Source organism: Panthera tigris, chromosome E2 (assembly GCF_018350195.1).
Source record: "Panthera tigris isolate Pti1 chromosome E2, P.tigris_Pti1_mat1.1, whole genome shotgun sequence".
Classification (NCBI taxonomy): domain Eukaryota; kingdom Metazoa; phylum Chordata; class Mammalia; order Carnivora; family Felidae; genus Panthera; species Panthera tigris.
In genome coordinates, this window is record NC_056674.1 from 60,256,923 (window position 1) to 60,277,676 (window position 20,754).

At 66.3% G+C, this 20,754-nt stretch overlaps 3 protein-coding genes across 9 annotated transcripts in view; 2 read left to right on the top strand and 1 right to left on the bottom strand.

Annotated features, from left to right (window-relative positions):
• The window catches only part of ZC3H18 (zinc finger CCCH-type containing 18), a 59,575-nt gene extending 55,268 nt beyond the window's left edge, over positions 1–4,307 (top strand). For all 4 annotated transcript variants that reach the window (XM_042968180.1, XM_042968179.1, XM_042968178.1 and 1 more), the window contains 5 exons: positions 523–683; positions 915–1,111; positions 1,673–1,769; positions 2,715–2,811; positions 3,368–4,307. In XM_042968180.1, coding sequence (XP_042824114.1) covers positions 523–683; positions 915–1,111; positions 1,673–1,769; positions 2,715–2,811; positions 3,368–3,581 — 766 coding nt within the window. In that variant the 3' untranslated portion in view covers positions 3,582–4,307. The remainder of the gene's footprint in view (positions 1–522; positions 684–914; positions 1,112–1,672; positions 1,770–2,714; positions 2,812–3,367) is intronic.
• Positions 4,308–9,075: 4,768 nt separating this feature from the next.
• IL17C (interleukin 17C) lies at positions 9,076–10,030 on the top strand. The gene is made up of 2 exons (XM_042968094.1): positions 9,076–9,419; positions 9,756–10,030. The coding sequence occupies exons 1-2, from the start codon at positions 9,076–9,078 to the stop codon at positions 10,015–10,017; spliced, it is 606 nt and encodes a 201-aa protein (XP_042824028.1). The 3' UTR covers positions 10,018–10,030.
• Positions 10,031–11,554: 1,524 nt separating this feature from the next.
• Positions 11,555–20,594, bottom strand: LOC122234138 (cytochrome b-245 light chain). 4 transcript variants are annotated; one of them, XM_042969446.1, is made up of 7 exons: positions 15,514–15,853; positions 15,180–15,249; positions 14,547–14,621; positions 14,266–14,349; positions 13,943–14,121; positions 13,710–13,791; positions 11,555–11,929 (listed from the first exon to the last, which is right to left on the bottom strand). In XM_042969446.1, exons 1-7 carry the CDS (start codon positions 15,735–15,737, stop codon positions 11,708–11,710), a joined length of 936 nt encoding a protein of 311 aa, XP_042825380.1. In that variant the 5' UTR covers positions 15,738–15,853; the 3' UTR covers positions 11,555–11,707. The 4 variants fall into 4 exon arrangements, with proteins under 4 accessions (XP_042825380.1, XP_042825381.1, XP_042825382.1 ...); XM_042969447.1 differs by lacking the exon at positions 15,514–15,853 and adding an exon at positions 15,351–15,507; XM_042969448.1 differs by lacking the exons at positions 13,943–14,121; positions 15,514–15,853 and adding an exon at positions 20,501–20,594.
• Between the last annotated feature and the right edge of the window lie 160 nt (positions 20,595–20,754).

The window sequence follows — 20,754 nt, forward strand, 5'->3', positions numbered from 1 at the left end:
GGAAGTGCTGGTCGGTGTTTTCTGAGAGTGACAGGACTCCGCGGCCTGCCACGTGGGGAGTCCTCGTGGCGGGAGCCGTGGGGGCAGCGGTGGGTGCCTGCGAGACGGGCCAGCGGTCCCGCGCTTCCCTGAGTCCCGTGCTGGGCCGGGGTGGCCCCTGCTCCGGTGTGCGGTGTGACTGCGGGTCAGAGCCCTCCCCTTCCTCGGGCCTCGGTACCCGGGCCCTCGGCTCTGCCGTTGCCAGCCTGGCTCCTGCTTCGACGACCCTGCCCGGCAAACAGGGCGGCTGAGCATTAGCGCGAGGGGGCCCTCGACTCAGGGACGTGGGCGTCCCTCCGCCGTGTGGCGCCTCTAAACCACCCGAGCACCCCCTGAAGTCTCGGGTTTTGTGGGTGCACGTGCCTCAAAACGAGACTGGGGAAGGTGGACGTGGGGATCCGCTGCCGGCCCCCCGTGGCCTCTCGCCCCCGGCCGTCGTGCGGTCACGGCCGCGGGGGTGCAGACGTGCTTGTGTGTGTCCAGGTCCCTGAGCGTGAGCAGCGTCTCCTCGGTGTCCAGCGCCACGTCGAGTAGCAGCTCGGTGCACAGTGTGGACTCAGACGACATGTACGCAGACCTGGCCAGCCCCGTGTCCTCAGCCAGTTCGCGGTCCCCCACCCCAGCCCAGACCAAGAAGGAGAAAGGTACAGGGGGCTCCTCGTGTCCTGGGCATTGTGGCTGCAGAGGCGGGCAGGCCCTGTGTGGAAAGAGGCTGTGCGCCCCGCCTCACTTGGTTCAGCAGGAGAGCACAGGGACCCCCCCCCAGCTCTGACACGCGCGCGTGTTGCCTGGCCGAGAGCACGTCCCTCCTCCGTGGCCCACGGGAGACCGCCGTGCCAGGATGGCGACCGTGACTTCGCGTTTGTCGTTGGCAGGAAAGTCTAAGAAGGAAGACGGGGTTAAAGAGGACAAGCGGAAAAGGGACTCCTCAGCACAGCTGCCCAAATCCTCGAAGCCTTCTGCAGGCGGGAAACCCCCGCAGCCCGCGGCCCCCCAGCAGGCGCCCCCCGGGCAGCCCCAGCAGGGCTCATTCGTCGCCCACAAGGAGATCAAGCTGACGCTGCTGAACAAGGTGAGGCCGTGGGCGCTGCTGGTGGTGCTTCCGGGAGCCCCGCTCTGTGGGGCCGTGCTGTTCGCTGGGGCCGCTTGACGCCTAGGATTAGACCACCGAGGGCCTGGAGTGGTGGCTGCACATAGCTAGCTCGTCGTCCTGCCCCGGCCAACTGCCTCACGGGGACGGGGGGATGCGTGTGGGGAGGAAGCCCGGCGGCACGTCCTGGGAGATCCGAGCGTCCCAGGGCCGGGGGTGCTCCCCCTGGCCCTTCCCCAAACACCCGGGCCCTGCCGCCTCCCACAGTGCAGCCCGGGGGCAGGGAGCAAAGTGGACTCGGGCTGTGTGAGCTGACGTCCCCAAGGCTGCATGGGACTAGAAGGGCGAGAGGCCTTCCCGGGCAGGTGGCCCCCAGGAAACACAGTGTCTGTGCAGGCACCTTCGCTGCAGAGGGTGAAGGCCCGAACCCCTGGGCCTTGCCTCTCTCGGGGTCCTGTGGGCACCCTGCGTCCGCCCGGGCTGCTTCCGCGTGGTGGCCACCAGGTCAGGCCGGGGTCCTCACCGTGCCCTTCTCTGTCTCAGGCGGCTGACAAAGGGAGCCGGAAGCGGTATGAACCCTCGGACAAAGACAGGCAAAGTCCTCCTCCGGCCAAGCGTGCTAACTTGTCCCCAGACCGAGGTGAGCCCCAAGCCCTGCAGGGCCCAGTGAGGCCGAGGGGCCTTGAAAGATACCCCCAGGAACCGATCGTGTGGGTACATCTGTCAGTGTTTGAGGTAGTAGAGGTTAAAGCTAAGAAGGAGATTTCAGCGTGCGTTTATGTTAAAATAAAACCGTAGATTATTGTGTTTTAACATAAATATCACTTTTTATGAAAAAAATAACTAAATTGCCATCAACAGAAGTTAGCAGGTGTATCATTGTTTTCTTTTTCGAAAACGTCTTCACTGTCTGGATGAGAGGCGGGGGCTTGGTTCTCCTCTCTTGCGGTGGCGCGGGACACACGGACTCTGGGAAGCCTGGTCCACGAGCGAGCGCAGGGGGCAGGCGGGCCTCGGGGCTGCCGTAGATACGGTCTGACCCAGCCGCCCGCCCTCAGGCGATCTCTGGAGACCGGTGCAGACTGGAGCTCTGCCAGGGCGTCTCCTCCCTGCTAACCTGGGCAGGGGGGCCGGCGGGATCCCCGGGGCGCCAGGGGCAGGAGGGGGGTGCCCACCGCACGTGCGCGCCCGGACCGAGAACCGACTGGCGTGAGAGCCTGTGTGCTCGGCCCGGCACCGAACCCCCCGCCCGGCGCCCTCTTGCGGGCCCTCCGTTCTCATTGGACAGCAGTGTGACGGACGCCTCCGACTTGGTGGTGTCACTTGTGTTTTCCCCCTGTCCTGCTCTGGCGCTGGCTCTGGAAGCACAGAGCCCACGTGGGTTCCCGGGGTCTCACCTCTGACATCACCCGTGCTGCCCCGTCCCCTTCCTCTGCCCCTTGCCTCTTCCCGTGAGCTGCCACGGCTCTGGAATGGGGCCGCCGGCGTGCGGGAAGCCCACCCGACCCCGTCCGCGTGGGCCACCCCGCGCTGCTGGCTCACGCGTAATCGAGACCGCGGTCTCACCTCATCCCGTGTCGTCCAGGTTCTCGGGACCGCAAGTCAGGTGGGAGACTCGGCTCCCCGAAGCCAGAGCGGCAGAGAGGCCAGAATTCTAAGGCACCCGTGGCCCCCCCTGACAGGTGAGTGCTCCTGCCCGGGTGGAGGCCAGCAGAGCCCTCCCCACGGCAGGTCCTAGAACGAGGGGGCCCGGGGCACCAGGCTTTCTGGTGCCCCAGCTCCTCCCGCCTTCCCCATCGGCCCTGCGAGCAGGAGCAGAGATTGGCTTCCGCCAGGAAACTGGCCGCCTAGCCCCTTCCCGCACCCCACTACACGCTCAGGCCGGAGGTCCGGATGGGTGCACCCTCGGTTATCCGCACAGCCCCCACCCACCCCGGCCCTCGGGGCTCCTCCCGAGTCAGTGTGGGCTTCTCCCCGTCACGAGGAGGCAGCGGTGGGACAGATCAGCAGGTTCCAGGCGAGCCCCGGACGCCGTGTCCCCTCCACCCCACGACCCAGGGCCCCTCCCACCGCGGCCAGGCTGGAGCGAGCACTGCCGGCCGGAAGCCGACCTGTCTCCACGGCCGCCAGTGCCCAGCGGGCCCCATCCACCTTGGGAGGCCCACGGCGTGGGGGGCTGGGGGGACGGCGCTCCGACCCTCTGACGGCCTCTCCCCCCAACCCACCCACCCCCTGCAGGAAGCGCCAGCTGTCACCCCAGTCCAAGAGCTCCAGTAAGGTCACAAGCGTGCCCGGCAAAGCCTCAGACGCCGGCACTGCCACCGCTGTCTCCACCGGCACCAAATCAGGGAAGGCCAGCACGCTGTCGCGGCGCGAGGAGCTCCTGAAACAGCTCAAAGCCGTGGAGGACGCCATCGCTCGCAAGCGGGCCAAGATCCCCGGGAAGGTGTAGGGGCCCCGCGGGCTCGCCCCCTCGCCCCCCGCCAGAGTTAGAGACTCTCGTGTTTTTATAAATAGGGTAAGCACAGCCTTCTCGGATTTTGAAGTTAACGTCTAATTTTGGCTGTGATTCTTTTTAAAAATTAAAAAAGAAAAAAAAAGTTTCTCAGCTGGAAAAGAAGCCACACACACGTAACGAAGATGATGCCGAATCCCGGTCTCCTCCCCAGCAGACCAGACCGAACCAGCCCCAGCCCAGAGCAGAAGTCCCGAGAGACAGGCAGGCAGGCCGGCCGGCGGGGGCAGGAACAAGGACGCGGCATCAGTTTTATGTAAATTATAAGTCCCAGGCGCCCAGTTCCGCCTGCCCGGGTCTTCCCTGCCCTCTGCCAGCCAGCCTGCCCTGGGCCGGTCCTCTGCCCGCGCTCCTTCCTGCCCCGGGGTCCCGGGAGCACCTGCTCCTTACCGGCCTCCTCCCCACCCCGCCGCCCCCAGGGTCAGAAAATAGATATATATTCTTGACTGAAGTCCGATTGGGAAATATTTCCTGTCTTTTATTTTAAGCATCAGATTGTTTTAGTTGATTTAAAAAGGAAAAAAAAATATAGAAAAGACCAAAAAAAAAAAAAAAAAAGACCGAGGGTGTTGTTGGGCGTCTGTCTAATGTGGAGGGTCTTTTTTTGAGGGGTCTCCTAAAATAAAGTATTTTGATAAGCAGCCGTCTCGCCCCGGTGGTGATTACGTGGACCCGGGCCCCCACTGTCGCCCGCCCCACGGCGCCCACTGGGCCCACCTGGCAGGTTAGCGGCCTCCAGCTGCTGGAGGCTGGGGACACGGGGGCCCCCCCCCTGGGTGGGGCACCTCGTGTCCTCGTGGGGGACCTGGCCCCGGCAGGGCTTCGTGGACACTCCAGCCAGCCGGTGGCCGCCTTTCCCCAAGGTGGATCCCGGGGCGGAGAGGCCAGGAGGGACAGTTGTCAGGCTAGGCCGGCCCTGCCCGGAAGCTGTTGTGCAGTCGGGGGAGTGACCGCGCCCCGGGGTGCGCTGAGCTGAGCAGGAGACGTCCCGCCGCAGAGCACAGGTGGACCGTGAGGTCTGAGCGAGGCTGTGCTCACGCTCTCCCCTGGAGAGCCCCATTGGGGCCAGGGCCACGGAGCGGGGACGCCTTCTGGTGTGGATTAAACTCGCAGAGGAGTGCCGTGGCCTCGGGGCGCCCCCACGTCGCGGTGCCCTCCTGCCCCCGGGCTGCTTTGAAACAAGGTCTCAGGTGCTGCACACCCCCTGGAGCCCGTGCTGCCGTCCCCATCCTGGTGCTGGGGGGCGCTTCACGGTGCCCGGTCGGGAGCTGGGTCCAGCACCAGTGCGCTCGGGTGCCCGGCCCCAGGGCTGGCTGGCTGTTAGAGTGAGGGGCCCGGTGGGGGGTGTACTGCCAGACCGGCCACACCACCAAGCGTCCTGAGCAGGTCGCGCTCCGGTTTACGTCCACATCCTGCGGGAATTAGGATTCCTCTCCCGACACGGTGGCCTCGATTACGTGTCGCAGCAACTTTCCAAGGCTTATCTGGTTTGCCATCGGGTCAAAGCCAGGTTCGAAGAGAACTCCCGTCCTCTGAGTAGGTGGCCTTCCGGGACACAAAGCCAGAACCCGGACAGCTTGGGGGCCAGCCTGTCCCGATGTGCGCTGTGCCCCTGGGCCGCCGGGCCCCGCAACCGGCCGGCAGTGATAGCCACTGTAAAGCCGGGAGCCCCCAGGGGAGCCGACCACCCAGCCGTGTGCGCTCCCCTCCTTGCCCTACCACCCTGACCCGGCTCGAGCCACAGCCCCGGGTCCGCTCCACCCCAGCCTGGTCGAAACGGACAGTTTGGAACTTGCCGTCTGGGCTCATGGCTCCTCTTGGCTAGACTTAGCAGGTGCCTGTCCGGGGAAGGGTAAGAGCCGCACCCCAAGCCAACTCTCCCCCGCCCAGTCTGGTGGAAAGAACGTTCTGGGCCGGGCGTCTGGGAAAAGGAAGTCCTCTGTTACGTAATGGGTCCTCGGGCATCCTTGCCTCCGGGGAACACGATGGCTGAGATCCTGGCTCGTGTGGTTAACGTGTGAAACGGGGGATAATTAAGGGTCGTCCCTCCACTTCCGTGTCTGTCCCCTAGGCCGCCCCCCGTGTCCAGGTACAGTCTTCACAGCTAGGGGGGCCCCGCCACGTGACACGTGCTGACCTATCCCCTCCGACGCCTGCTTGCCTTTCCTCCCACCCGAGGGCCTTTGCACATGCTGCTTCGCGTTCTTGGAACCCTGACCTCACTCGCCGCTCACGCTTCCTCTGGCAGCTCAGACCAGGCCTGCCCCGTCCCCTCAGCCACCCCCGCAGCACCCCGGTGGGGCCTCCCACCTTCCTCCCCCAGCCAGCCTGCCCCTGCACCAAGCCCCCCTGCCCTCTCTCCTCCTCTCTCTCAAATGGATTAAAGCAAGACGGAAGGGTTTTACTTTCTAATTTGTATTTTCGTCATTGAAACGTGAAATACAATCTCCAACGTCGTGAGGGAAAACGGGCTAACGTGGCAGCTCGTTCTGGTGAAAATGAAGTTTCCGTGGGTTTCCCGCTGGTCGTTCCCGGCAGCCCCCCTGCAGTCATTACGTCTCGGCTGGACATGCCCTCCTGCACTCTCCTCTGTACCCAGTTCCCCCGGGCCTCCGCCTCCTCCTGCTCCCGCCCCTCCCCTGCTCTCCCCACACCCAGCTCCCCCCCAGTGACCGTTGCCACCAGCCCACAGGCAGCCTCACTCAGCAGGAGGGGCTCAGCCTGTGGTGCTCAGGGGTTTCAGGGCTGAAGGAGGCCTGGGTTCCAAGGGGCATGGTTTGAGGGCGGGGCCTTCTGGGACACCGCCTCCGGGATGCCCTCCGACTTCCTCTGGTGGTGCCTTTCCAGTCTTGCCCAACCCAGGACTTCTGTGCTTGCCTCAGCCACCCGCAGGAATGAGGTGCCACCTGGGCCCCCGCCCTGCATCCTTGCAGCCTTGATGTCAGGCTGGCCAGGACCCCCGGCCCCCCCCGGGCCTTCCCCCTGCCCCTGGTCCCCTTGAGCAGCGTCTACCCCCGGAACTGGCTGTCGGGACCACGGGGAACAGCGCTGGGCGGCCCTGGTGTCACAAAGCGGGGGGAGCGCACAGCCTGGCCCCCGGTTCCTCCACTGGACGCGGTGCCCACCCAGCAGGCTGTTCGGAAAAGACACAGAAGATGCTGACACGCATCTCGTGGGGTGCTGGTGTGGGCAGGGGGCAAGGCTGGGGCCTCGCGGGTGTGGACCCCCCCCCCCCGGCAGCCAGGGCATATTCTTCAGTTCATAAAGGAGACCCGCGCGCGCGTGTGGCCAGACCCCCCCCCCCCCCGGCCAAAGGGCAGCGAGAGTCCCGCACACGTTGAACCTCCCCCCCCGCCGGTCTCCAGGCCGGGGTCGATCTGCCAGTGCCCCGCGACTGGGCCGCCGTCCCCCCACTCTCCTCCCTGGGGACCCGGGCTCAGCCCCCTTCCCCCCATTTTGCGGCACTTACGGGACGCCGAGGCGCCAGGGGCAGCTCTGTGCCGGGGCCGTGGCAGGTGCGCCACCCCACTGTCCCTGCCCTCAAGGGAGGAGACCCCCGAGCACCCCCGCAGGTGCAGGGGGCAGCCGTCAGCTCGGCCCGAGGAGGCTCTTCCTGGAGAGCTGGCCTGGGCTGACACACAGAGCACAGCAGCCAGCACCCGCCCTGCAGAGGCGGTCACGGGCTCAGCGGTGTCCCCCCCCCCCAAAATAGTCCACGTCCTGGCCCCGGTGCCTTTGGAGAACGTGCCCTCATCCAGGAAAAGGGTCCTGGCAGATGCAGCTATGGTCAAGACCTTGAGATGGGATCATTCTGACTGAGGTGAGTGTCCTCACGCAGAAGGCGAGATGGGGGCACAGGGGAGGGGCCGTGTCGTGGCCGCAAGCCAAGGGACCCTGAGAATCAGCAGCCAGGAGAAGCGAGAAGAGGTGGGACGGGTCCTCCCTCGGAGACCCCAGATGCCACTTACCCTGCCGACAATATGACTTCAGACCCCGGCCTCCAAACTGTGGGAACAAATTTCTGCTATCTTAAGCCCTCAGTGTGTGGTACTTTGTCGAAGCCGTTCTAGCAAACTAATTCAGGTGGTGATCTCCCCATTGCAGGAGGTATGCAAGCAGAGGGCTGGGGCGCTGGAGGGAGGACCGACCCTGGGGACTCAATGTATCTATCCCTCCATCGGAAGCAGCATTTCCTCCAGGCCAGCGAGGGACAAGGGTCTCCCTTAACCCTGTCCTGCTCCCCGGGACATAGGCCCAGCAAGCCCACTGACAGGTGCAGACGCCAGGAGAGCCCTCCTCCCTCAAGGGGTCTCCGCATCCCTGGAGTCTCAGGGGTGGCGCCTGCCTGGTGCGGATGCTGGCCACTGCCCGCATGTGGGCAGGCGGGGTCCTGGGACGGCAGATGACGCCCTCCCTCCACCCTCAGACCCTATTCAGCTGGGGGACGCTTCAGATTCTGATGTGAGGGACCAGGACGCACAGGGCCCTGGGTCTTGGTGGGTGACCAGGGGACTCGGGGGGGTGGCGTCCAAACGCCAGCCATTCAAAGCTTCACCAGATCACCTCCCACTGTCCTTTCCAGGGTAACAAAGGCGCCCGGCGCTGTCACCCCACAGCCCCATGGCCCAGCTCCTGGAGCGCCTTCTGGAATGTCTCCCACCTGTGCGGGAGGGGGCGGGCACTGATGCCCCTCCTGGAACATTGGCTACAAACAGGACCGACCTCGCGTCCACAACCTGGGGGACCGGCCCCCGGGGAGCTCCGTGCGGCAGTGTGAGTGACGGAGGCCACCCCGGCTGCCCGGCCCACGGCTCCCCGTGGCCAAAACATCCCGGCCCGTCCGTCCATCGGCAGTGGCCAGCCTGGGGCAGGGTCCCTCCGGGCGGGGGAGGGAGAGGAGGAGGGGGGTGGGCACGGGCCCGCCCTGGGCGGGGAGGAGACAGGGGCACCCACCGGGAGGGGAGGAGGAAGCTCAGCGGGCACTTCCCCGGGAGGAAGCGGCCCGGATTTCCCCCAGGTGTGGCTGGAGGTATAAAGGGCGCCGGGAGCCGGGAGGCTCCAGGACCGCAGCCGGTGCACCTGCCTCTTGCCGCCCAGCGCCGCCGCCGCCGCCGCCGCCGCCACCATGGTGAGCCGCCGCGTCTCCCCACGCCCCCACCTGGGCGGGGCCACCTGGCCCTGAAGGGCTGGTGGCTTGCCGCCCCCACACGGAGGACGTTGGGATGGGGTCCAGGAAGCCCCCCAAGGCTGGGGACAGGAGGCAGCCGGGCCCCAGGAGCTCTGGTGCTCTGGGGAGCTCGGGCTGCAGGGCTAGCCCCAACTTGGGGGAGAGGGCTGTACCCCGTCTTTCCACAGGAAATGGGGCAAGCCGGGGCGGGGTGGGGGGCGGTGAGTGCCCCCTTCCCTGGGCGCCCCCTGACCTGACTCCCCAATGCCTACCCGCCAGCTCCTCCCTGGCCTCCTGCTTCTGTTCTGGACGCCTGCCAGCCTGGCCCGCCACGGCCCCCAGCTCTGGGGGGGCCCCCACGCCCACGGGACCCCACGCTGCTACTCGGCCGAGGAGCTGCCTCTGGGCCGGCCCCCGCCGCATCTGCTGGCTCGAGCTGCCAAGTGGGAGCAGGCTTTGCCCGTAGCCCTGGTGTCCAGCCTGGAGGCGGGGGGCCGCAGGAGGCGGCACGACGCCCCCCCCGCTGGGACCCAGTGCCCGGTGCTGCGTCCTGAGGACGTGCTGGAAGCCGGCATCCACCAGCGTTCCATCTCCCCCTGGAGATACCGGTGAGGGCCGGGGGGCGCCCTGCGTGCTGGGGTCCCCGCTCCATGCTGTTGGGCCATCCCCGCCCCCCTCTGAGCCTCAGCGTCTCCGCCTGTTAGATGGGACGGTCACCCCCGGGCCGGGAGGGTGGGGCCCCATCAGCGGGGCGCCTCCTTGCCGCTGTGGTGGGCGAGAGTCCGGCCCGGCTCGGTGGCCGGGGACGCCCGGGAGAATGCCGAGGTCCGCGCCTGAGCCCCTGCAGGGGTGGGCGGGTGGGGGGCGCTGGGCCGGGGGCGGGGGGGGGGGGGGAGGCGGGGAGGGGGCTCGCTCACCGAGGCCCCGCCCGTCTGTCCCCGCAGCGTGGACACGGACGAGAGCCGCTACCCGCAGAAGCTGGCCTTCGCCCAGTGCCTGTGCAGGGGCTGCGTCAGCGCCAGGACGGGCCGCGAGACGGCGGCGCTCAACTCGGTGCCCCTGATGCAGAGCCTGCTGGTGCTGCGCCGCCAGCCCTGCTCGCGGGAGGCCACGGGGCTGCCCACGCCCGGGGCCTTCTCCTTCCACGCGGAGTTCATCCGCGTGCCCGTCGGCTGCACCTGTGTCCTGCCCAGGTCGGCTCGGTGAGCCCCGGCCTCGGCCGGCGTCGCCTGCGCCCCCCCACCCCGCGCTGGACGGTCGGGGGGCTCTCCCGGGAGGGCCCCCCTATTTATGGGTATTTATTGCTTATTTATTTGCCCCACGGGGTCCCCGGGCAGGTACCGAGGCTCCGGGCCTCGGGGCCTCGGAACGACGGCCGGACGCCACGCCCCGAACGGTTGTGTCCCCCGTGCCTGGAGGGTGACTCTGCTGCTCGGGCCCATCTCGAGACTCGGTTTACCCTTTCTGCAAAAACACTTGGGCTGCAAGGACTCTTTGTCTTCTTCTAGAACTGTCTTAAACGCCACGAACGGTGTTCTGATGACGCCTCCATCTCGGCGTTCCCCCGGGGCTCCCCTCACACCCTCCCTGGCCTCACGCTGCTCCCGGCCCCCCAAGCTTCCCCTCCCCAGCCCCCCAGAGGAAGAGGTACCCCTGTATCTCCAAAACCACTATTTTAAGTGTCAACGCGTCGTTAAATTGACAAACGTCCCCCAGAGCACACTGTGGGAGGGCAGAGGGCGGTGGTTGAAGGCACCCCCTCCCCCTCCCCCCTGCCTGGCCCTCGGCACCCGGCTGGTCCCGCGGGGGCAGCCGCCGGCCCTAGATTCTCGTGTCCTCCCAGGAAGGTCCCAAGGTCATCCACTTGGGAGATGTGCTTTGACACAGGTGTGCCCCGCTGGCCCTGGCAGGGCCTTGGCACCTGAGGGGTTCCCATTCTGGCCGTGCTGTGGCCAGGCCCTCCTCCACCAAGGGGACTCCCCCTCTGCCCCACAGACAGCGTCTTAGGGAACTCCTGGGGGAGTCCGCTCAGGGGGGGACACACCTCCGGCGTCTGAACGTCCCCTCCAGCCCCGCCAGAGACCTAGGCGAATCCAAAGGCCAGAGACCTAGGCGGATCTCGCTGCCCGGACGGCCCTGGGGCTTCGGCCCCCCAGCAGGGACCCGGCAGAGCCCGGCAGCCCTGAGGCCAGGCACCCCAGCCTCCTGCCGAGCGTCCTGGCTCACAGCGTGACTACGCAGGTCACGGCCGGGGGCGCTCGGTGTGTGGCCTCAGCAGGTGTGGAGAGGGGTCCCGGGCAGCTCTGGCTCGGCTACACCCCCCTCAGAGCCTCAGTTTCCCCAGCCTAAGGGGTGACTGCCGTAGGGGCTGCAGGGCTCTTTTCAGAAGCTCCCTGATGGATGGACCGCTTTCACCCCCGATCAAGGTCCACTGTGTTCAAACAAGCCCGCGGGAGGTGTTCGGGGTGATCTTTGTGTGGGGTCTGAAGGACACTCTGCCCGTGGGTGGCCACACCGGTCGTCGGCTGGTGAAGGAGTGAAGGCCCCGGGGAGGGGGGAGGGGCTTCCCAACTGAGGGTCCAGGAGGCCCAGAGGCCACCTGAGCAGGGACCAGCCTCGCAGTAGAGGGAACAGCCAGTGTCTGGGGGGCAAGGGGCATCCCCGTGGCTGGAGTGGCAGGAGGGGGCGGGGGGGGGGGGCGGCATCCGTCCTGGGCTGTGGGTTCAGTGAGGACAGGCGGGGGTGGGGGAGGCAGGGGGGCGGGGAGCGCCCATCCTGGATTTATTTATGCAGAAGGCAGAGCTGGGATTGGGTGTGGCGTGCACACGGGGAGTCGGGGAGCCTGCTCTCCCTGGTTTACTTTGGGAGCCACGTGGGGGACAGCCGGAGACGCCCGTCACACGACCTCGTCGACCACCGGGACCGGGTTCTCCTGAGGGCCGCCGGAGACGCCCGCCGATGCCGCGGCCTCCTCCTCGCTGGACTTCTTTCGGGCCTCGGCCGGGGGCCGGGGTGGGGGGTTGCTGGGCGGCTGCTTGATGGTGCCCCCGACCTGCGGCCGCTCCTTGGGCTTGGGCTGGGGCTCGATGGGGGTCCACTGCTCTCCGTGGAAGGCTGCCTGCAGGACCCAGAGGAGCCGGGTCACAGATGGGCTGACCTGGCCTCCCGGAGGCCGGCTCTGCCCCGCCCCGGGGAACTGGGCAGGACCCGCGTGTGAACCCACTAAGTCCAGAGTGACAGCCAGGACCCCAGACTCCAGCTGCTTCATTATGGGGTGGGGGACCCTGAAAGCGGGGCAGGGCAAGCGGAGGCCACTCCTAGGCACACGCTCCAAGCCGGGGCTGGCCCCAACCAAGGCTGGGGCAGGGCAGGAGGCAGGCCTTTCTATCACACAATGTCTGGCGGGCCGGGCGTCTGCGAGGAGTGAGCGGCCCAGGAGGGCAGCCGAGGGGGGCGGGGAGGGCGGGCCCTTTCTGCCCTGGAGCCTCCCCAGGGGCACCAGCCACGGTGAAGACCCCAGACTCTGGCTGAATGCAGACTCCTGGGCCCCGGGGCCCTACGGCAGGCCGGGACAGCCTGGGAATGTATGCTTTCCATCTGTACCCCACAATCCTCGATGGATAATAAAGTGTGGCATCACATCACTCGTGAAGCAGAAGAACAAATGTCCCACCTCCGGACTTAAAACTAGCACATCCCCCCTGAAAAGTAAAGCACACTGCCGATACGAGAGAGTGCAGACAAATGTGGTTTGCAGGGGAGGGTGGAGGGGGGGAAGCAGGGGCGGGGCGGGGGGGGGGGCGGGGAAAATGCACAAACCAGAAAGCGGACACAGGTGAACCTCTGCTCGTCCGCCCAGGGAAGGATTTCACAAAGTTAACAGACCCTCAAGGGGGGCGGGGGGAGCATTCAGCGTCAGACGCTCCCTCCCAAAGCCTCCACGATTAAAACATACATAAGATTCCCCCCAATTAGTAAGGAACAGACGAAACCGCCAGGGAAAAATGGGCAAATGACACGAACAGGCCAATTCCGAGAGGAAGGAAGGTCAGACGGGAGTCGAAAGCGGCCGTGGCCCGGCGCACCGGCGGTCAGGCGGGGTGGGCGTGTCCTGCGGGTGACCTCTGACCCAGCAGTTCCGCTGCTGCGGGTCCTTGAGGGGCCGGCCGCGTGTGGAGGGTCCGGCGCTGGATGCGGGCGACGCCACGACCGCAGTGGGGAGAGCGGCCGGCCGGCCGGCAGGAAGGGCTCTCTAGCGGGAGCACGGGGCGGGCGGGAAGGGCCCACAACGGTCAGAGCCCAGACGTCACGCCGCCCCGTCCCAAAGAACACGAGCGAACACCGGCGTAGTCATCCAGCAGAGAGATCGGGAGCACCTGCCCCGGAGCCTGTGCGGGAGGACCGTCCACGGCCGCCCGCCGCCCTTCTACAAAGACAGCCTGACCACAGGGCCTTCGCACGCGTCCCAACCAGGCAAACCCGATGGGGCAGCGCTGGAAAATGTCCGCGTGGCGTCGGCACCCCTAACGAGCTCCGAGGAAGCGCTCCTGACGGCGCCCCAAGTCGGACCAAGGATGGTTTGGACGAGAGAAGAGTGACGATGATGCCAATCCGGTTGGGCCCTGGCTGGCCGTGTGACCCGGGCCAGCCACGTCACCTCTCTGAGTTTCTCCTTCCTTATCTGCAAAGCGGGGCCCTCGCCACCCACCTCGGAGGGCCGAGGTGTAGACGAAGGAAGCAGCACGCTTTATCCGTGCCATACGTGGCGGCTACGGTCGTCACGACCCCGCCCCGGCACGAGCAAGGACACGGGCTCGGCCTTGGCTCTGCCTGCACAGCTGGCTTTGGGGACGGGGGTGGCACGTGCCAGGGGGCGAGCCACAGGGGATGCCACTCACCAGCAGATAGATGCTGCTCGCGATGGCCAGGCAGGCTGTCCCCAGGATGGTGGCAAGCAGGAAGCCGGCAGGTACCGAGAGCCTGGGGAGGGGTGGCGGGGAGGTCAGAGGGGGTCTGCGGCCTCGGGACGGGGCCAGCTGGAGGTGTGCGGGCCCCGGGACCCCGCACGGAGGACACACCCAGTCCTGCCCAAGGCTGGGTCCCGTAACCCGCTCTCTGCTTCCGCTTGTACCTTAGCAACTCTTGGGGTGCTGGCGCTCGGCCCCCGCCACCATGCCGGAAGGAAGCCGTGTAACAGCGGGGGCCTGTGTTTGCAGCCTCCCCGGCGGTTAAGCCCCAGACGCTGGCGCGGGGCCGTGAGCGGGGCCGCCCGGGAGAGCCGGTCGGCTCGGACTCTATTCTTGATTCAAGCTACGGAGGGTGGAATGAGTCCTTACGCAGCATGAGATGACACACACAGGTGTGGGGAGCCTCTGGCAGGACCCAGGACCCGGGCTTTGGTCTGGAAAAGTCTCTGACTCGGTGGAAGCCAGGTGGGTGAGGGAGCTTGCTCACCCCAGGTGCAGGACGGCCCGGATGTAGTAGTTCCTGGAGAGAGGTCCCAACACCTTCACCACTTTGGTCAGGTACTTCTGTCCGCTGGGCACACGGGGAGAGAAGACAGACCGTGTCCTGCTCAGCAGCCCCCACCCACCCACCCCCAGCGTACCCCAGCCCCTCCCCCCCCAGGGACCGAGGGGCCGCGGAAGCTGGGCGCGCTCCGGCCTGCCTGCCCAGGAGGAGCGACCTCCCCTGGTGGGTCGGGCCCGGCCCCCAGAGCAGGGCGGTACACTCACCATCTCTCCATGGTGGACCCCTTTCTCCTCTTCCCGCGGGGGTACTCCAGCAGGCAGATAAAGACACCCGCTACGCTGACGTGCCGTTAAGGAACAGCCGAGCTCAGCCCGGGGGCCAGAGTGAGCCCCCTGTGCCGACGAGAAAACAGAGAGGTGCAGCTGCTGCCTGGAGGTCACACAGCTGGGAAACAGCCGGGCGGGGTTTGCACAGGCCTGGCCACTCTGCTGCCCGTCCTGAGCCCTCGGTCCCCTGGCGCCTGCCTCGGCTGGCCGGTCACAGCTGGGCAGACCCCGGGCTGGCCAAGGGGGACAGCTGATAGAAAGGGGGACACAGAGGGGGTCCCCGGGATCCCCGAGGCCTCAGTGCCGGCCCTCACCAGGCCTGGGGCCTCGGGCAAGTTGCCTCCCTGCCCTGAGCCTTGGCCTCCCAACCCCGCGAACCGCGCCTGAGCCGGATCCTGCCGACCCCCCCCCCCCGCCCCCCGCCGCCGCCGCTGAGGGGCTGAGGGCCCCAGGGCTGCGGCAGCATTCTGCAAACCGAGAAGCGCTGTGCCCCCGGGGGCGGCACCGTCCCCACCCCGAGCCCGGCAGCACCGCCCCGGCTGCGTCCCGGCATCTGCGGAGGCAGGATACATGGAGTACGCGCCGAACCACCAACTGGTGAACTGGCCGGCAGTGGCCACGATGCCCCCCGTGATAAGGACTGTGGGCAGAGGAGAGGCAGGTCAGTGGGGCTGGCGGCTGTAGGGGCTCCGGCCGCCTCTCCCTGCGTCCCCTCCCTCGGCGAGGCCACCGGTCCGTCACCCGTGCTCTGCTCCGCGACAACACGTCTGCCCGTGAAGGGGACACAGGCGGGCGCGGACCCCTAGAAGCAACATGTGAGCGGGGGCAGGGGCGACGGAGCAGCGGGAGCGGTGGGTGGGGTCCGGACCATACCAGACCCCAGGGCTCTGCCACCCCTTGCCACCTCCAGCGTCCGCTCCTGCGGACAGCCGTGCCCGGCTGCTCTGCACCTCGATTCCAGCTGTGGGACCCGGGCACCCCGCCCCCACCCCCCACCCCCCAGCCGAATCCGTCAGTCTTCCTCTCTGCGGTCCTGCTTCCCGCCGGCTGCTCTGGGAGGCACGATCTGGATCTTTTCTCCCCCGGAATTACTTCTTGGCACCTTTTCCATTGTGATAACATACACATAACATGCAAGGTTCCATTTCAGCCATTTTAAAGTACACGGCTCGATGGGGCGCCCGGGTGGCTCCGTGGGTTAAGTGTCCGACTTCGGCTGAGGTCACGATCTCGCAGTTTGTGAGTTCGAGCCCCGTGTTGGGCTCTGTGCTGACGGCTCAGAGGCTGCCGGCTGCTCCGGATTCTGTGTCCCTTTCTCTCTGCCCCTCCCCCGCTCACACGCGGTCTCCCTCAAAAATATCTTAAATGAACACTAAAATAAAACAAGGTACACAGCTCGGCGGCCTAAGTCCACGCGCATTATCGTGTCCACCTGCAGAACTCCAGCAGCTTCCGAGGGACGAGTACGACGCAGGACGGTGTGCGGGCGTAATCCTGACGACCTTACGGGCGCTCCCCACGTGCCCTGCACGCACCCACATCGACGTGCCCCCCCCGACCCCAGAAGCCCCCCGTGCCCCGTCCAGTCAGGGCCGGCCTCTGCGTCCGGCTCCTTCCGCTCAACAGCTTGTCAAGGCCGTTCAGGTGGCTTCCTGCCGTAGGTACCGGCCACGATGGGTTTCTCCACTCTTCCGCCTTTGGGACATTTTGGTTGCTGCCAGATTTGTCCCGTTATGAATAAGCTGACACCGCGTTTAATAGTTTTCAATAGTTTGTAAGAGTTTTAACAGTTTCCACTAGTTCAAGCCGACAGCAAACCGACCATCCCGGACTTACCGTGGCCGATTCGAAGTTCCTCTTTCTAACAAGCCCCGTGTCACGTTTCCCTCCTCCAGCTATCTTGCTCAAACTTTAAATTTTACAATTTCTCTTCCTGGGTCACGTGTGCATGCCAGCTTAACCTCAGCCCCACCCACAGACCTCCCGTGGCGATAAATGATAAATCATTCACCCTTCCAACCGGCCACAGCCTGTTCAGCGTTCTGGGCTCAGTGACACCCCCCCACCCCTGCTGACGGGCATCCCTCGGGGGGTCCCCCGGGGGGTCAGGCTTTCTCTGGGCACCTCAGATTTTATTCCACCGCCTTCTGGCAGTGATTCTCGATGATGGGTGCGTACTCGGCCCGACTCGGCCTGTACTTTTCTCCTCTGGTAAATGGCAAGATTTTCTTTAATGGTCTGTATTTTCATTACAGCGTGTCCCAGAAGGGATCTGTTTTCCGCTATTCTGCGTTCTGCTTTCTCCTTCGATCTGAGCCTCTCCGTTTCTGCAGAACGCTCACCCATCACCCTTCGGTGTTGCCTCCCTGTGTCCTTCCTTCAGAGCATGACTGTCTTACCTCGGGACCTGCCACCGCCCACGGGGCGGGGCTCCCCCCATCCACCAGACCCCTCCCCCCAACCTGCTTCCCATGGGGGTCCCCTGCCCCGCCCACCCTGCCCACAGGGCAGGTCTCCCCGCACCACTGCGCACGGCTGGCCTCTATTTAACAACCCATCTGTGTCTCTGGGCTGCGAGCGCGAGGGTCCCCCAGCCCCGTCTTACGGGCCCCTAACCCTCTCGTCCTTAGACAGCGTTCAATTCATCCACTGACCTCTAGCGACTTTATTTCTTGACATTCCGCATTAGCTCACTTTCTGCACTGTCCTGTTTTTGCTGTGTAATCCTCTATTCCTCTCCCTCCTTGAACAGTTGTGCACACAGTCGTGGGCGTAAACACGCGCTCACATTCGCGTGTCTTCCAGAAGGCACCGCAGCCCCAGCCCCTGGAGGTGTGCGTGCTGCCTCTCCCCGGGCCGGTGCTTCCTCCCACGGCGGGCACTTCCTCCCACGGCGGGCGCGTGCGGGCTGCTGGCGGGGCCTGCCTTCCTGCAGCGGTCGGGGACAGACGTCCTTGCAGGGAAGTTACACACTGGCCTCTGCTGGGGGCCTCCGGGTCTCTCTAGTCCTGGATCCGCCTCATCGGAATGTCCCGGTCCAGCACAGGGTAGGGGGCACGCAGCCCTTCCCACACGCAGCGCAGGCCTGGGGTTCCGGGGTTTTGCCTCGTCGGTGACTTGTTCCAGCCCTGGCTGCAGGTGGCAAGCGTCCTCGGAGGGGACCGCTTCCTACGCCGTCTCTTGTGCAGGTGGGCCTCCCCAGCCGGGTCCAGTCACGTAGCCCAGAATCGCCCGTGTCCACGCAGAGGCCCTGAAACCCCACCGAGTGAGAGTCGAAGCCCCTGACGGTGTCGCTGTCCCCCGGGCCCCCCCTCCTTCGGCCCCCGGACACCACCTTGAATGCTCACCCTGCTTGTCCAGCCCGCAGATTTCCTACTCCTGTGCTGAGCTTTGCTACACATTAACCACGTGTGCTTGCCCGGCAGCGTGCGGGGTGGGGGCTGGAACAGGGCACCCAGCACACTTGTCTTGGGTGCCTCGTCCCCCCTCCCGAGCTGCAGTTTCGCTGCCTGCCATCAGCAAGAGGGGGGCAAAGACACCGGTGACTCACCAGGACGGCAGGGCTGCTCTGTCACCCACCAAGGCTGACAGAGCCCTAGTAAGTACAGGACGCACCGGAACAAGGAAAGGTGAGGCCTCGGCTCTTGGGGGCCTTACGGTCTTGTCGGGGGAACAGAAATACACCTCGGAACCGGAACAGGGAACATGACGGAAGGCCTGGGGCTACTTTACGTCTGGTGCTCCCCAAAGACTCCTCCAGGCTCGTGGCAATTTGAGCCGAGAAATGAATGGAAAAGCCAGCTGTCCACAGATGCTTCAGACAGAAGATGCCTCTTCAGCAAGGCTCTTGGATCCGCTCAGGAGATCCGGGAACAGAAAGGAAGCAGGTGCCCTCGGAGCTCCGGAGCAGGGAGGGAGCTGGCGGGGCAGGGAAGGGGGCGGCCAGAAGTGGCTTCCGTTGTGTGTACCCGAAAGGCACCGAGGGCTTTGAGCAGCAGGTGACACGGTCTGGTCAGATGGGGCTTTCCACAATAGAAAAACCTGTGGGGTGTGCCTGCTGGTGGGTCTCGCCAGGCCCGAGGGGCCCCAGGGGGCTGAAGTTTATGCCGAGAAGAGAAGTCAACAAAGGGGGAGCCGGGGGACGGGAGTGCCCTGGGGGACCTTCTGACACACCGTCTTGTTTGATGACGAAGAAGGCTGAGCCCGGGCCTCGACCTCACAGTCGGCACAGTGGACGTGAACAGCCTGGGCCCCGTGGCCCCCGTGGGCAGGTGTTAGCTAAGGCCAGGCCAGGCCAGCCCGCACGCAGTGGGCCTTCAGGGAATGGGGTCCCAGGGCCTAGAACCCTCTACTTCCTGGGAGGGTGGGAGTTGCAGGAAGCGGGTGAGGGTGGTCTGCAGGGGTCTATCTAGGGCGTCCTGCTCCACTGCCTGGGGACAAGGAGAAGCACCATCTAACTGAGCCACCTTGGAGGCCAAAAGCAGGAGTGACCTGCGTGGACGGGGAACAGACTGCTAGGCCCCGGGCCCCCATGTGCTCCTACAGTGTGGGGCTGGGAAGTCTACCTCCGACCCTTCCCTCCCCGGCCGGTCCCAGCTGAATGGTAGTGGGCTGAGACCCTCCTTGCGAGCACGTTCCCCCCGTGGGCACAGGCTCTTCCTGGGAGTGGCAGGTGCCAGGTGGGAGGGGCCAGGCAGGGCCAGAGCATCTGGGCCCACTCTTGCCTCAGACTCCCTCTGGGACTCAGCTTTACCCCACCCAGTGCTGAGAAGTTCCTGCTTTCGGTACAGGGCTGGGGTGCAGACCCCACCGCTCCTTAACCAGAGCTCTTGAGTACAGGGCCGGGCAGGGTGACTGGGGCCCTGACCCCTTCCCCGGTCTCTCTGGGAGTTGAGCTGAAAGGGGGTCACTCTGGGGGTTTCCAGCCACCTTATGAAATCCCAGATGCCCTTCTGTGCACCTGGGGGCTGGGCCCCGGATGGAGAGCGGCTGCCACCCAGGATGCGAAGAGAGGGAGGCCCTCGCCATGGCTGGGCCAAAGCCCCCATCCAGGGCAGCGGCGGGGGGAGGGGGGTTTGGCGGACACCGACGTCCACATGCCGGGTTTTCCCAACCCTTGGGGGACAGTGACTCCCCGGAAACTACCAAGGACGAAAGGCCTCTTCCCCTGGCTGCAACTTCCTCTTTCAGTGTAGAGGTCCAGACGCGGATGGGGGACTGAAGAGGGTACGGCTCGGGGGGTGGGGTGGGCAGGGGGCGGGGGTCTCCGAACCCCCTCCGCAGGCAGAAGTCTCTGACTGCCCGCACCCTACCCCCACCCCTGGCCCGCCCCGCCCCGCCCCGCCGCTGCACGTACCCCACCCCCTTCCCTGCTTCAGTCCCCACTCTCGGAGCCCCCGCGGGGCCGGCCCGCAGCCCGAGGTCCCGGCGCACACTCACTCAGGCCGGACGCCAGCGCCTGCTCGTTGGCCCACATGGCCCACTCGATCTGCCCCATAGCGGCGGAGGCGACGACAGCTCGGCGGACTCCGCGGCAACACTGCGGCCCGCGCTCCCGCCGCCCGCCCCTCCCGAGGGCCGGCCCCGCCCCGCCCCGCCCCCGGCGGCAGACCCCACCCCCGGCGGCTCCAGGCCCCGCCCCTCAGGGCAGAAGGGAGCCGGGTTGGGGCCGGACTCTTCCCCGCCCCCGGCCTCAGGCCCCGCCCCTCCAGGCAGGTGGGAGCTTCGCTCCGGCCCGCCGGCCTCCCACCGCTCGCCCCGACAGCGACAGCCCGACAGCGACAGCCCGGACCGGAGCAAAGGCGGGCCCTGCCTGTCCCGGGCCTTCCCCCTGGGGGGTGTCCCCTGCAGGCCCAGCCAGCCCGCCCTCGGGCCCAGGCCTCCCGGCTCACTTCCTCCTTCCAGCTCCTTCCGGGCGCGCGCGGGCGGGGGAGGCCACCACTTCAACCGGCCAGCTCCACGTCCGAGCATCACGTGGGCTGCTTATGACCAGGGCGATGCCTGGCAGGCTGGGCCAGGGGGAGCAGGCTGCGAGGTGGGTGTACCTGCGGACGAAGGCAGAGGCACCCCAGAATGCTCCGCCTCTCCTTGGAGCTTCCAGACCAGGGGTCACGCAGGTGGCAACAGGGGCCTCTCCGAGAGGTGT

Excerpts from the sequence above, each read along its gene's own strand:
- IL17C (XM_042968094.1), top strand. The coding sequence starts at position 9,076 with ATGCCTACCCGCCAGCTCCTCCCTGGCCTCCTGCTTCTGTTCTGGACG. Across the intron at positions 9,420-9,755 it reads ATCTCCCCCTGGAGATACCG|CGTGGACACGGACGAGAGCC; the intron begins GTGAGGGCCGGG and ends CTGTCCCCGCAG.
- LOC122234138 (XM_042969446.1), bottom strand. The coding sequence starts at position 15,737 with ATGTGTATGTTATCACAATGGAAAAGGTGCCAAGAAGTAATTCCGGGG. Across the intron at positions 15,250-15,513 it reads CGCAGGAGCGGACGCTGGAG|TCCTTATCACGGGGGGCATC; the intron begins GTGGCAAGGGGT and ends CTCTGCCCACAG. Across the intron at positions 14,622-15,179 it reads TGGTTCGGCGCGTACTCCAT|CGTAGCGGGTGTCTTTATCT; the intron begins GTATCCTGCCTC and ends ACGGCACGTCAG.